The sequence below is a fragment of the Pleurodeles waltl genome, chromosome 9 (assembly GCF_031143425.1).
Source record: "Pleurodeles waltl isolate 20211129_DDA chromosome 9, aPleWal1.hap1.20221129, whole genome shotgun sequence".
In the NCBI taxonomy this organism is placed as follows: domain Eukaryota; kingdom Metazoa; phylum Chordata; class Amphibia; order Caudata; family Salamandridae; genus Pleurodeles; species Pleurodeles waltl.
The window spans coordinates 997,707,015-997,721,598 of record NC_090448.1 but is presented as its reverse complement, the minus strand read 5'-3'; the positions used below and the strand labels follow the sequence as shown (position 1 = coordinate 997,721,598).

The window sequence follows — 14,584 nt, the reverse complement described above, 5'->3', positions numbered from 1 at the left end:
CTTCTTCGAAGAAAAACAACTTGTAACACTCCGACCCAACACCAGATGGCGAGCTATTGCAGAACATGTGAATCTCAGCGACTGATGCCACGAACAGATGTACACTGGGTAAGTGACATTTTCATTACTAATTATAACAGTACATACAGTACGTTTTTGAGAAACTATTACTTGTCTGGGTGGGTGAAAGGAGCTCAGTATTTGACTGGACCGGAGAGGTGGGTGGCCTAGAACTTTCACAAAGCATATTCCCTAGCAGCACAACTGCAGCATGCGCTGCAGTGCCAAGAAGAGAGCACAAATTGAGTAGAATAGCTGCTAGAAGAAGAAACACGAGTCATGGTCTTGCAAGTTTTACTTATTATGAAGGCCAGTGTCCTGATACGACATCCCTCTGGTTAGGTGGTTAAGAATCACGTGGGAAGAGCCCAGTGAAGGAATTAATGGGAAGACCAACTTAGGCTCAAGATGTGGTGTATTATTCAAAGCCATTTTAAGACACTGTCTGACACATGTACTGGAGCCTAATAGAGGTCCTGACAGTTTTGGGAGATCTCTGTCCGGGTGAACACTTTCACTTTTGAAGAGACACAGGAAAGCCATGTATTTGGACCAGGGCAATTCATACAACAGGCTAAACTGGCACAGTTGACTAATGAAATTTGGACAGGCTTCCCAGTCACTCCTATGCCTTAGAAAATGATGGTTACAATGCTAGGCCTGAGGCAGGGATCAAGGCTAACGGTGGCAGAGGAGCTAGATTTTGTGGGAGGTGCTATAGTACACCAGATGGAAATTGAGTCCCTTAATTGTCTTCTGGTAGCAATTGTTGTTTTTCCAAAGAGACTGTAAAATATCAGGCTATCTGTTTAGATGAACTGTCTTATTCCCCTTTCTCACTACAAAGTGAGGGGCGTTTGTAACTTAAACCTTGTCACACCAGTGAGGCATGTGTAAAGGCTAGAGCATGTGGAAGGTTTAACACAAATGTAAATAAAACAAATTGTTAGCTTTCTAAAATGAAGTTTGAGAGGCACAATGTCTCTAATCCTAATTTACAAGGTCATTTGTAAATGTGTAAATTGAATTTATAGACATAGCTTGTCTGAGTGCAAATTCACTGATGAAATTTCCACTCTTAAAGGAATTTACTCATGTATTATATTTAATTAGTATTGTGGATGATGATTCATTGTCTAGGGTAGGTGAATGTAAATTGCAGGGTTGGGATATCCTTAAAGTCTGGGAATACACACATTTGTGGGTATTCACAAACTTGTTCATGACCTTCTCCCACCCTAGAAAAAGTTGGAGATTTTCTTCCAGTCAAATGCAAGAGTAAATCTTTTTCCAGGCTGGGATGGGAAAAGATGAAAATCCATTTTATTCAGTTAATGGAGAATTGCTCTCAAAACTGGCAATATTTTTCCCTGAAGAAATAATATTCAACAAAATACATTTGGGAAAAGTGACTACACTACTGTAAAGGTTGCACAGTTGTTCAATAAGTGTAATTACCCATGTGGAACTGACATTCACAAAACCTATCTCAACCAAGTTTCAACGAGTACCTTTGAGACCACTGCAAATGTGTGAACCTACACATATGCAGATAATTAAACATACAGGTGCAATATAAGTTTAGCTGGTCTCGCCTGAAGTTAGATGGGAAGCAAAGATTTAGGTGTCAAAACAAACCAATGCAGTTTAGACCCCATTCAATACTGGCTCACTCCTGACTTGCGTCACTAATGTAGGAATATGTCAGGCAAAATAAAAAAAAGTAAATAACACCTATGCATAGCAAAGTACTTCTGAATAGGGCCCACTAGGCTTTGGTCAAAATAATTTGGTTTTACATTATAAAATTTCCTGCATACATATTGCCACTTTTTTAAAATGCTGGTGATCTGATATCCCAAACATTACTGCTTTCATACATTGAGTTTAGTAGTAAAAATTGCTATTATACGATCTATCACATGACTGGCAAATTAAATCTGTTACATCCTTAATAAACCATCCTTCAACATCATATGCAAATTCTTGGGGTAAATCTGGAGGTACAAATGTGTAAAAATATGCAGTACCAGTCGTACCACATATCACAAATCAGTGTTACCCTGAAGACTGTGAAATTTGCAAATTTAGCAGCATGATCCAATATTTCCTATATCTGGTTTCAACTCCTGATTAAGCAAGTCGGCTCTAAATAAGCTCCATTGTCTTTATTTTAGCTGTGTGATGTTGGATGTTCCATACTGCCTAAGTATGTTTGTTTTTTGGTCTAGTATGGTATTCAGCTTTTAACTGTTACTGAGATGAGAGGTGTGTACTGCGAAGCAGGTGGTTTATCTCTGAATTACTTCACCTTTAAAAGCCCATCAATTACTTTTTAAAAGTTAGATCTGTATCCTTCATTGCTGTGGTTAGATCGCATTTCATCTTTGAAATAAGTAGGGTGTCTGGTCAAAACAATTGACTTCCTCATTCTAATATTCAGCTATAGAAACTTGTATCGTATTTCCTATTCATATTGAGATACCACCTTTGCCACAGACCACAGAAAGACTTTAAAGCAATGACGTCTATGCTCTCCCTCAGTGAAAACCCAGTTGCCTTTCAAGTACTTGTCTAGTTACTTTGTTGCAAGTAGAAACTATTTTGATGCTACATGTACCATCTATAAATCACTTTATCTTGCCACACCCTATTTAGCCACATATTAGAGAAAATGCTTCTCTTAATCCACCACTAAACTTTCCACTGTATCCCTACTCCGCTACTGAATGCATAGCGTGCTTCAAGCAGCAGATTTTTCAGCGTTAAGGAGCAGCACCCCACTTTGAAACAGTTTCAAGCAGCACTGTCTTGACCACGTTTCCTCGATGATGTGATGGTTTGTGTGTAGCAAGTTTATAAAATGCAGAGTTCTAAGGCCTGGTTAATCAGGCTTTTCACAACTCTGGATCTCATTCACCATAAAGCTTTTTAGGTTGTACAGCTCTTTGCTGAATCTATGCTATGCATCTCTTTGACAACTTTCCCTCCCTTAATTTGAAAGACGTCACTTTGGTAGCCAGCCTTTCTTGCTCTTGATGGGCCCAGAGTATAATGCATTTACCTACTTGGCTACTAGAAATAAATGCTTTGATGGGCACTATGATTTCAGATATCACATACAAACTCCACCAATTCTAGATGATAGCCCACCTTCTCTGAGTGTAGCTGCCCTTAAGAAAACCCAGACAAGAGAGTTGGGTTCTCGGTTCATTAGTGATTTGCAAAAGTCTTTCTGAATTGCAATACACGAAGGTATATATGTGGTGTTCTAGAAAGCTTTTGAATTATGCACATCACTCGTTTAGAGTTAGTTGGTAAAGATGAACTCTTATGGATTTGCTGTAATAATTTAGCTTCCAATTTCCTTTATATTGATGGAGAATATACATTCTCTACCATTCATAACAATAGACTAAATTCTAAAACTAGGCTTTTGTAAGTCATACCTACGTGTGTGTGTGTGTGTGTATATATAATATCCCAAAGACCCTTGATTGTAAGATGTAATTTTTTTGGCAGAAATATGCCAGTGTGCACCCTCTAATGTTGATGTCAGACCATCCACATTTGTTTTAATGAAAAGCTATTTTTGAGGCCAGCTAGGGCGATTACATTGGTGGAGAAGGCAGCTGCTAAGATGCTAAGTCATCTATCTTGGGTAGAGAATATAATCTGTTTTATGCATTTTGTGGTGATTGCTACTCTAGTTATTTTTTTGTGTCGAGTGGAAGTTGGCTAATATGGTTTTCTGTGCTTTGCAGCAGCTTGGGCCCTGTTGTGTATGTCCAACAGCGTCATCAGAGTTGCACATTACAGCTTAACGACCTTGGATGGGAGGTCCTATACGTGTTCAGGCTCGTACTTTTTATTCCTAGGAAGACCAGGATTATCTATTGCAGCCTAACAAGATTTTTAACATGTTACTGCTGCACCTAGGATTCAAATTGAGACTTGAGTAATTTCTTGCCCTGAGCTGGGCTTTTTTTTATATCAGCCCTTGGATTCGGTTACCCTGGTAACATTTTATATTTTTCCTAGGCTGGTCCAGTATCCATTGTTCTTGGGAAATGTTCATTTATTTTCAAAGTATTTGAAATGGGGTTCCTCGTTGGCTAGGGTAGGCACCTTAGCCAGGAAGGACCACCACTCTTGTGAGGGCGAGGGAGCTAAATACCTAAGATGAGCCCTGCTCACCCCCTTGGTAGCTTGCCACGAGGAGTCAGTCTTATCCCAGAAGCAATGTGTAAAGCGTTTGCACAACACATGTGACACAATAAATACACCACAAAGGAAACTCCACAACCAGTTTTTTAAAAAATAAACTGTATTGCACATATGGTGCTGTATGTCCAGCACATGGATGAAAATCTAGCACCGATGATCAGTGAATACATAAAGAGTGGTATGCTGGGCTGAGCATTAATTGGACTAAGTCCACTATCCTTCCTTTGTCCCTGGACACCAAGGCACAGGCTCTGGAATTCCCATTGGAATGGTGTACAAACCCTGTTAAATACTTGGGGGTGTGGGTGCACAGAGACCCTGTGATCACTATTTGGCATAAATATGGCACTGCCACCAAGTCTTGAAGACCACGTGTCCCATTGGACACGACTCCCCTTTTCGCTCACTGATAGAATAGCGATTATGAAGATGGTTGTGCTCCCCAAGTTCCTGTATATGTTCATAAACCTCCCAATTGCTCTGACAAGGGCCTTCTTCAAAACTTCTAGATCCTACATGATAAACCTTGCCTGGGCAGGGAGGCAGCCCAGAATTAGCTGGAACATGCTTGCACATCCATGCAAGCATGGAGGATTCCGACCCTGTTTTATACCTAGACCAACTGCGTGCAATGCACTTCGCACAATATTGGTATTACCCCCCGAAATACACACCACACACAGTGATAGAGGACAATGACACTTATCCCATTCCTCTCCAGGCCATATTACCCCCCACACACACAGAAGTGACACCGGCCGAAATGAACACCTATTCAAAGCATTACGAAGGCTTGGCAGGTACTTGGTGGTCGGGCAGGCAAACCCCAGCTGTGTGCCCCGGCCCAAACACCAGATGATACGGAAATTTGCTGTGCCTTAATAGATTGACGATAAATTGTAATATAAGGGTCATACATTTAAAGTATTTGCAGCAAATTCTTCCCTCCAGCTGCTACATATGGGTTTCAAATAGATGCCCAATGTATTGCGGCCATGCAATGGAAGTGTATTTCCTTCACCTGGCCTGGTCCTGCAGCCCTGTTTCACTGCTGGACGCGGGTGACACAGGCCCTCTCAGCTATGGTGATGGAGCAAGTGCCATGTGTGTCTCCTCAGTCTTGTTAAGCCTTTCCAGACGGCCAACTGGAAACTAGCATTAGTAGAGTTGCTATTGGTAAAAAGGAGAGTGGCCATTCACCTGGGTGGGAGATTGCCCCCACGCCCCCCAAATTTGATTTGTGGCAGAAAGACCTACATAATGTACAGTCCAATTGGACTGTTACGCGGAAGAACTTCCACAGGCCTCGAGGCCCAAAGATTTATGGGGCCCATTCTCTTGCATACCTGTTGATGGAGGCAACTGAGCTTGTGTAATTTTTTCTTTGGACATGCGGATTAAGGTTGTACATCACAAAAATATGTAATATGGTACTGTGGTGCGTTGAAGGTGCTATGGCAATGATTGGTTGAAGTGATGGAAATCTAGTTGCATCTGTTCTGTACACTTGATAAAAACAAGATTAAAAAAACCTTCGGATGCGCACCTTGCCAACCTCACTATGTAGAGCAGCCTCTGTGCCTAGATCTAGCCCTTCCCAAATGTGCAAGAGGTAAATGAAAACAAAGCTATTGTACCTGCATGTAAACCTCTGCTCTCAAATTTCAGACATCTTAGAAACAAACACTAAAAAAAATGATAGCTACACTTAAACATATAACCAGATGTTTGCAAAAGATATTTTAGCTTACCTATTAGAAAAGAGGTGATAGGTTTCTAAACAGTACTCCTCGAAGTGTTCCTGGATTGCCACTCATGAATAGTGCTATTAGTGATATTTTCAGATTTAAATCTTTCAATTTACAAGCCTATAAAGCATGATTTCATCATTTTCGACTATAGTACTACACTATATTGACTCTGGTGGATTACCCTTTGCTGTTCCTTACAGCAAGGTCAGTCCTGTGCTCGTAGTCATGTTGCCAGTGACGAAATGCTATTGAAATCAGTTGTCAGTAAAACCTTCTAATGCCAGTCACCGGAATTGATAGCCAAAGCTGCTTCTCCTTACATTGAGTTGGACTTCCCAGCTGGTGAAACAGCCGACCCAGAAGCACTATTCTGGCCTTCTGAGGTAAATAGAACCTACATTTTTGAATGCTTGCTATTTTGTAGGCCAGACTTTGACATTATATTTTGCCCATATCCATTGACAATAAGTATTCTCAGTGTGAATTGTGCAGCTTTTTAAAAAGTATGTGAAGGTGCAAATGTTCGAAATCGTAGAAATTTTAAGTGCCAGCCTGTCATCTTCCATGGTAGCCCTTACATGAGCATCAATCCCAATTGGGACCAGTTCATCAACAACTCTTGTGACTTCAGTTTTTTTCCAGAGTCTTAAAATATGTGGCATCTGTTTCATGGCTGCAATAGTTTGTCATCCTTGGATATTTATTCTGAGACCATTTCATTAAATAATTCAAGTTTCAGTGTAACTGGAATGTTTGAACCCCCACTTTTCCGTATTTCTAATAGTATCCATTTATCATAATAGGTATAGAACAATAGAGATTGTTTCAGTACACTGTATTCACGTGGTATTTGTCTTTCATTGCAGGTTGTGAGGTAACACCTGACGTCAACATTTCGGCCCAGAAGTTTAATATTAAACTACTAATTCCTGTTGCAGAGGGCATGAATGAAATTTGGCTGCGATGTGACGACGTAAGTGCAACAGAGGAGCAGGTTTTTTTTATGTGCTCTTCCGTAATGAATGCTTTACATGACAGTTAATGATGTTGCATATATTTCAGACTGCTAAAACAGATTGATATGGTTTGCTGAATTCTGTCTCCTTCAACTGCAGGAAAAACAGTATGCTCATTGGATGGCAGCTTGCAGACTAGCCTCAAAGGGAAAGACTATGGCTGATAGCTCCTACAATATAGAGGTTCAGAATATACTGTCGTTTTTAAAAATGCAACATTTGAATCCGGATCCTCAGATTATTCCAGAGCAGGTCACAACTGATATTAATCCAGAATGCTTGGTTTCACCGCGCTACCTGAAAAAATACAAGAATAAACAGGTATTTGACGCAGTTTCACATTTGTGAATGTAAGTAGTTTTACTTTGAATTGTGATTATTTTATCTGTGCCACATTTCTCAGTCCAGGTAAATTACGTGAAGAGAGCTCCATATCCAGCTAATGCACATCTGTTAAATTTGCAACACATAAGCACGTTCAAAGACGCTGTTCTGTATTGTCATGCTGCCTTAATGAATTTGGATAATAAATCTTAGCTTTTTTTCCATGCATAGTGGTTAATACCATTGATTTGTAGCCTAATTTACTCCGATTGAGAGGACTTGTGCCTTCATTGGGCATAATTTGTTGCAAAAAATATCTAATGATAACCTGGTTTAGCTGTAATCAACTTCACCAGAGTATTTGACTCGTTATGGAACAACATCTTGTCAGTATTTGCAAGGTTTGATTTTGGAACCATATTTATTAAAATATACACCTTCTATATTATAGCTGAACTTTCCTTCCACAACTCAATAAAAGTATAACTAGCAGTGGATCATGCTAAACCTACCTGCTTGGTTTCCCACTCGGGGCAATTGATTACAATGTACTTGCTGTTTCCAAGTCACTATTCGGAACAAGGAGCACACGGTCTTGCTTGCAATTTGATTAAGCATTGAAGGAAGTAGGAGTTGAGAATGCAAAATCATAACATTCTAAAACTCTTCTTCATTAAACTAGTATGACTAGTTACAGCATCAGCTTTTTCTCTGGACCATAGGACATCTATCTTCTGACTTAAATCCCTCACACTCCTGTAAAAGGCTAGAGCTCTGCTGCCACAGCAGTGGAAGCTGGTCCTATACTTAAGAGGAACAAACACACCTATGAAATTCTAATACAATGGATGTTCAGACCTGTACGATGTACTCGAATGGAGGTGTGGCACAAAGGGATGTGGTATACGTATTATGTGGTTAAGTGATCTACTATGGCAAGCACTGATCTATGAATTGAACTAATGCAAGAATGTATACACATGAGGAGAATCATCAGTGCAACCAATGAAAACAAATGCATGACCGGTTAATTGTCTTCCATTATTTTACTTCTGGTCAATCATGCAGTAGCACTCGCAACTCTTCTAACATGTGAGAAGGTAAACCCAAAACAGCATAAACTATCTTAATTACCAATTAGGATTACAGCGGGTGAATATGTGCATTTTACGCAGAATAGTACAATAGATTGGTAATATTGGCAGTACCAGAAGCAGATGCTTAATTTTTTGATTGTAGAATGGCACTCTAATGATCTTCCAGCAAGAACAGTTGATCATTGTTCATTGGAACGTCCTCATCAGAAATTTGGTACATTATGTTGAAATGGCATGAAGGAAAAAAGGTCAAATTGCCCGAACGCTATCATAGTTAAGTTTATTTGAATAATAGCAATATTGTTTGCCTTCGTAAATAGACACTGATATTGGCAGGTACTGAGCAGGTGTGCAAATTATGAATGCAAAATCATTCGCATTCAAATTCAAACACCTTAGTACCCTAAAACTACAAAAGTTTTAGATTTGCCTGTGGAACAGGAATCCTATGACTTTAGGGGGATGTATTCATAGGACCATGCCATTTCACACAACCAACAGTGTGCACATGCTTCACAAGTATAAGTTGAAGTATCCTGAAGTTTGTAGTACTATATTAAAATGCATGCATTGCAAACTAGTAATTAACATCTAGCGAGAGAATATACTGTCATAAGCACAGTATGTACGTGTACAACTATATGTATATATTATATATAATGTATATTTTTTAGAAGAAAACCAGAAACTCATTTGTGTGCACACATGATGCATATTTTGCAAAAGGTGAGGAGCAAGATTTGTTTATGCCCAGTATACTAAATATCTGTTTATTCTACTCATTTTCAGTCGGTAGAACGGAAATTTTCAGTTTGCTTAACAGGATTAAGGAATGACTGGTTATGCTGTAAGATTAATTAACAGCTGTCCGTTCTAGGTACAAGTCTACAGGAAACAGGCATGCCTAATTTGTACACTGTTAATAAACAACCTTCAGGACAATGTTACATAGGACACATTTAAGACCTCTTATTCTCACTTCAAGCTAAAATATAGGTGTCAGTAAATATGCAAGACACCCAAGTACGACAGATGGTGAAGAATCTCTTTCCTGGCTCTCAAACTCTGCCTCTTCTTGTAGTAGTCGTACTGCCTTACAATTAATGCAGAGCATAAAAATCTATAACAAATTCCATGGTGAAAAGGTAAAAAGGAGACGCTGTAACAGTTGTACTACTTCCATCTATTTTAGATTATTTTTCTATTCTAAACCGATATTCATTGTATATATAAATGTACAATTCAGACAATAGGGGTACAAAGCAATCTAAAGAATGTCCGGAAACTAGAGGCTCCATATACTGTCAGCATTGAGGGGCTAATTCCTGGTATAAACATTGCCAACACCTGTGACCTACTATGGAAACACTAATTGTTCTTAGTAACCACCACCCACTAGAATGCACAACATGTAGGTTTTATACTGAATGCAACCTGTTGATTGATGTGGGTTAGGTTTGTTTTTAGTATATTAAAGCTTTCCTAATGTGTTTTTTTTTTTTTTCCTTTTTTTTTTTTTTTCTTGTTTCTGTTCAATTTCCTTCCTGTGCATTACCATCTACAGCCAGGCCATGTAAGAGACCTGGTAAGTTGACCATATGAACGTAAAAAGTAACTGAAGAGATAAATTCTGTTGGAAAATTTGTGTATTGTATTAAATGTCTAGATTGTGTACCATGCTACATTAATTGCTTACTCTTTGTTCCTTCCTGCACTACGAGTGGTTTTAGGTGTTGGTTCAATTTCTATGATGTCTGTTTGCAAGATATTCTGATTATTTTAGCTTGGTCCCTTTTGTAAGTAATATAATTCCAAATCTTTCATTCAGATAGTTTTTTCAACAGCTATTTGGAATTTAAGCCCAGTTTCATTTTTCTCTAATCTCATTACATTGTTGACAATCTTTGCAAATAGTAATAATTTAAAGAAATTGGGTGCTTAACATGAAGCCAGATGCACGACCCTCACATCTTTTATACCTTCTGATGCAAACCATAAGCTGGGTTGTGTTTTCCACCCATTCGAAGAAGTTGGCACTTGCAGTTTAATTCATTACTTCATTACAAGGTTTCTGAAAAGATTCCCAAATGGAATTTTATTGAGGAAATTGTTTTGTTATGCTTTGAATAGGTTTTATTGATCTTGATGTAAACTACTCATCAAAAGCTTCACAAATACATTTTGTAAACAGTCAACTTAACTTTACATTTGTCATTGGGGATTACGGTCAGAACCATTTTTTACAAATTTAAAATAAGAGCACTGTATTTGAGTAGCTAAATCATTATCGGTAAACATCATTAGGCAAAGGATAACAGAATAGACATAGCCAAGTTCTGCACTAAATGCACCTACTAAGTTGAAAAACTACAGACTACTTTATGAAGTAAAACATTTGTACTGCATTTACCATGATGCAATGGGGCTGACTGCATGCTGGAGTGTAAGGCAGGATCCTCCTATCTGTTTCCAGTAATGAACATATAGGGCACTAAAGTGCTCATGAGGTGGTCTCTGACCCGCATACCTCGACAGGATAACTAAGTTGTTTTCAGTCAGTTGCTGTGCTTTGAGAAGGTTACTATTATGGTATTCTCAGTCAGAGAGAAACACAGATAAGGCCTGGCTCAGGGAGCCCTTGGGTGTCAGTTAAAATGTTTCCAGTAATCCACTCAAATTTAAGCTCCCAAAGAAAGCTGAAGTTGTTGATCTGAAGAAGTCTGTATCAGACTTTAATATTTTTTTTTCTGTTTTTTTAAAAAGGCTAGAGCTTGTGATTAATGAACTAGAAAGGGAGAATTAGCTTGCAAATTGAGTTGTAGATTCTCTAAAATCTGTTACATATAATTTGCACAGGTACAAGATGAAAATGATACATGGAATAAAGCAAACTTTAATATATGTGTAATCAATACTCAATCAGAAAATGAAAAACATGCTTCAGTCTGGTATGTAGGCTGTTCCTTCTTTGAGACTGCAGCAAAGAATGATATTGGGTATGTAAGCATTTCAAATGTAAATTGATTCTCAATAACTTTAGTGGCCATAGACAGGCTTACTATGCTATCATGGAGTCAAAAGAAACAGAAGCTTCTGGGGGTGCATGAAGACTTCGATGATGGGAAGAACTCATTTTGTCCTTCTGTGGTTATGAGCCTGGAGGCAGAAGCACAATTTTCAGACGGTGAATGCTCTCCACACAAATTTTCTTTGGCACCTTAATACAACCACACGGGCTCAGAAGCACTACATCAGATTAAAAATCAAGTCCTGCTTTCAACAAGCACTCAACTATTTTAAGGGGCTGGGAAAAACTCAATTCAAGTCTTAAACCACGGTCATCTGAAGATTTCCAAAATCTTCCTTAAAGCCTGATGAGCTTCATCCCTGAAAAGTATTCGGACAGTGGAAGAGGATCGACCTCAAAAAGCCATATCCAAAGACATGCCCTTTTAGGTGTTGCTTTAGAACAGATTGACAAAAAAACAAAACATTCTCCACCCTGAAATAATCAAAAGGTCATAATGCACAATTCCCTGCATGTCACAACAGATTTTCTAGATTTAAGATAGTTTTTTTTTTTTTTCTTAACTGAATGCAGAATATCTTGCTTCAAGTCCCCAGAAGAATGTTTTTAGACCCACTGCCAAAGGAGCCCGGTCCTTCATCACAATCTACCACCTTCGGACGAGACTGGTAACAAGCATATAATGTTTGGAGGAGAGTTTGTTTCACCCAAAATTTGCATTTATGGAGTCTCTACTTGGGTGCTAAGGTCTCTGAACCAAGACTGGTGACCACCCGTCCACAGGAGCCAGTGACATAGACTCTCAATAAATGCTGCATGCATATAGAGATGAAGAGGGAGCCCAGAGCCAACCATGTGAACATTTTCCCACATTCCAAAGATGCATGGAACAAACACTGAGATAATGAGCCATCCCATTAAAGTTTCCACTCCAGATTGCCTTACTGCATGGTAGGCTTAAGTTTAATGGGCTGTAATTCAGTATGAGGTCACTATAAGCTGTCGAATAGGAGGGAGGTTTCCTCTTTGAAACATTGTCCAAAAGTGAGAGCAGTTCAATATTTACCCTTGTTAAAGACGCCTAAAAAAACATTTATGGCAGGAAATGTTTAACAGATGTTGTCTAAACCGTCTGTTTAACAACTGGTGGGTAATGCAAAGTTAAAGTAGCACTTCAGGGCTCCTGTCCTTTCAGGCAACTATGGTGGTTCACTCAGCCAACTAAATCATCACTAATTAAGGAGCCAATGATAGGCCACCTCCAGAAAGGGAAAACAAATGCTCATGCAATAGGGTAGTGAGTGGCAATGTACCTGCATGTTTAACTCCTCGGCATTCAGCCTGCACCACTGTTTGAATGGGAGGAAATGTAAGATCTTTCCCAACCGCTTCAAGAAAAATATTGGAAGATGGGCAAAGAAATACTTGCTAGAGGAAAAATAATTCCCAAAGTAGGACTGTATTCCTGTCAGCATGTTACAGATACAGCATGCAATGCAGTCAAATCAACACCAGAGTCCTATTACATCGACCCTCTTGTGTATGTATTTCCAGGTTCCGCCCTGAAGTACAGCAGTAATTCTTAGATTTGCCATTCAGTGGTATCCAATCGTTTGGCTCACATGTAAATGAGGTTTTAGAAAAATGTAAAACTGGAATAACTGTTGACAAGCCCATGGATGACATTCAATAGCAAAGCCTGTTACAACACATTCAGAAAACATCACTTCTGTTCCAGCTAGACGAGCTTTTTAAGGGGCCACAGTCTTTTCAACACAGGTGCAACGGAAGCAAAAGCACTGCACTCTAACTCTGAGGGGACTTTTTTGTGGCAGTAATAGTCTGTGGCAGTCTCTGATTCACAAAGAGATTATGCTGTATCCATGCAGAGAATGCATGGACAGGTAAAGCGGAAAGGCAGAATGACTAAAATCTTGAGTGATTTAAGGTAATAACTGACTACTCGAGCATGTTCACTCACCTATCCTCAAATATACCTCCCCAAAAACTGCTTCTGGACAGATCTGGTTGCTGCTAAGCAAGAGGCAATAATGAAAGCTCTGTTACAAGAGGAGGCCATGGAGTGAACTTTCTGACTTCTCCATCCACCTAGGAACTGCAGATCCTAAATACGTTCCTGAAAACAATACATTTGAGGGTGATATTTCAAGAGTTGGTCCCACTCCAACAGCAAGATGACTTAACAATACTCACTCTTAAGGATGATTACATTCATATCACGTTGTCTTCAGTCATTGTCCGAAACTTTGCTCTATGGTAGTTGCAAAGCATTTCCAATTTACAGTTTTACCTATCAGCATAAAATCTGCTCAGAGGGCGTCTCAGTTGGTCTCTGTGCCTGTGTATCCCTGGCCATAATCGAACCTGCAGCACGTGTGCCTTAAATCCGACTGTGCTGTATATCTTCATTGTGCTTCCAGCTCCCTCTGGCATTCATTCTGACCCCCACTGAACTGCAAGGGCAGCCAGTTGGTATACTGCCAGCGGGTTACTTGCCTGAGCAGGCTGCCCTTTAAGAACCCATTAATGGGCCAGTACTAACTTCAGTACAGACTTCCACTCAGGACCCACGATCAACACAGTTTCAGGCACCCGACTCTGGGACTATCTCCACTAGTGTTCGAGAATGAACTAGTGCATACACTGTCAGATGACTGCCCAAGCTTGACAAATGTCACAACAAAAATACAAAAGCACGACCAGTCGCCATGCAACTGGACTCTAACCCTGCACCTCTACAATGTCACAACTACCAGAAGAGACTCCCATTTTCTTTTTGGTTCCGACGCTGAGCCTGTGCCAGAGGAGACTGCACCCCAGGATAATGATGATGATGGTGGTTTAGAGGATGGATTGTTCCACCTTTTTTATATAATTATGCCAATGCCCTTGATACTTCTCCTAAGAGAGACTTTCAGCTGCCACGTAGGCCATCAACAAACATGTGCTTTGTTCACAGTGGTGGATCGGAGTGTAGCCAAGGTACTGGAATTACAGCTGCCCTCTATTAAGAGCAAAGCAAATGTTTAGACACATTCTGCAGCCTAGCCCCTCAATATC

At 39.6% G+C, this 14,584-nt stretch overlaps 1 protein-coding gene across 4 annotated transcripts in view; it reads left to right on the top strand.

Annotated features, from left to right (window-relative positions):
* FERMT2 (FERM domain containing kindlin 2) overlaps positions 1-14,584 on the top strand; it is a 375,557-nt gene that overhangs the window by 257,482 nt on the left and 103,491 nt on the right. For all 4 annotated transcript variants that reach the window (XM_069208559.1, XM_069208557.1, XM_069208560.1 and 1 more), the window contains 3 exons: positions 6,905-7,011; positions 7,154-7,375; positions 10,040-10,060. In XM_069208559.1, coding sequence (XP_069064660.1) covers positions 6,905-7,011; positions 7,154-7,375; positions 10,040-10,060 — 350 coding nt within the window. The remainder of the gene's footprint in view (positions 1-6,904; positions 7,012-7,153; positions 7,376-10,039; positions 10,061-14,584) is intronic.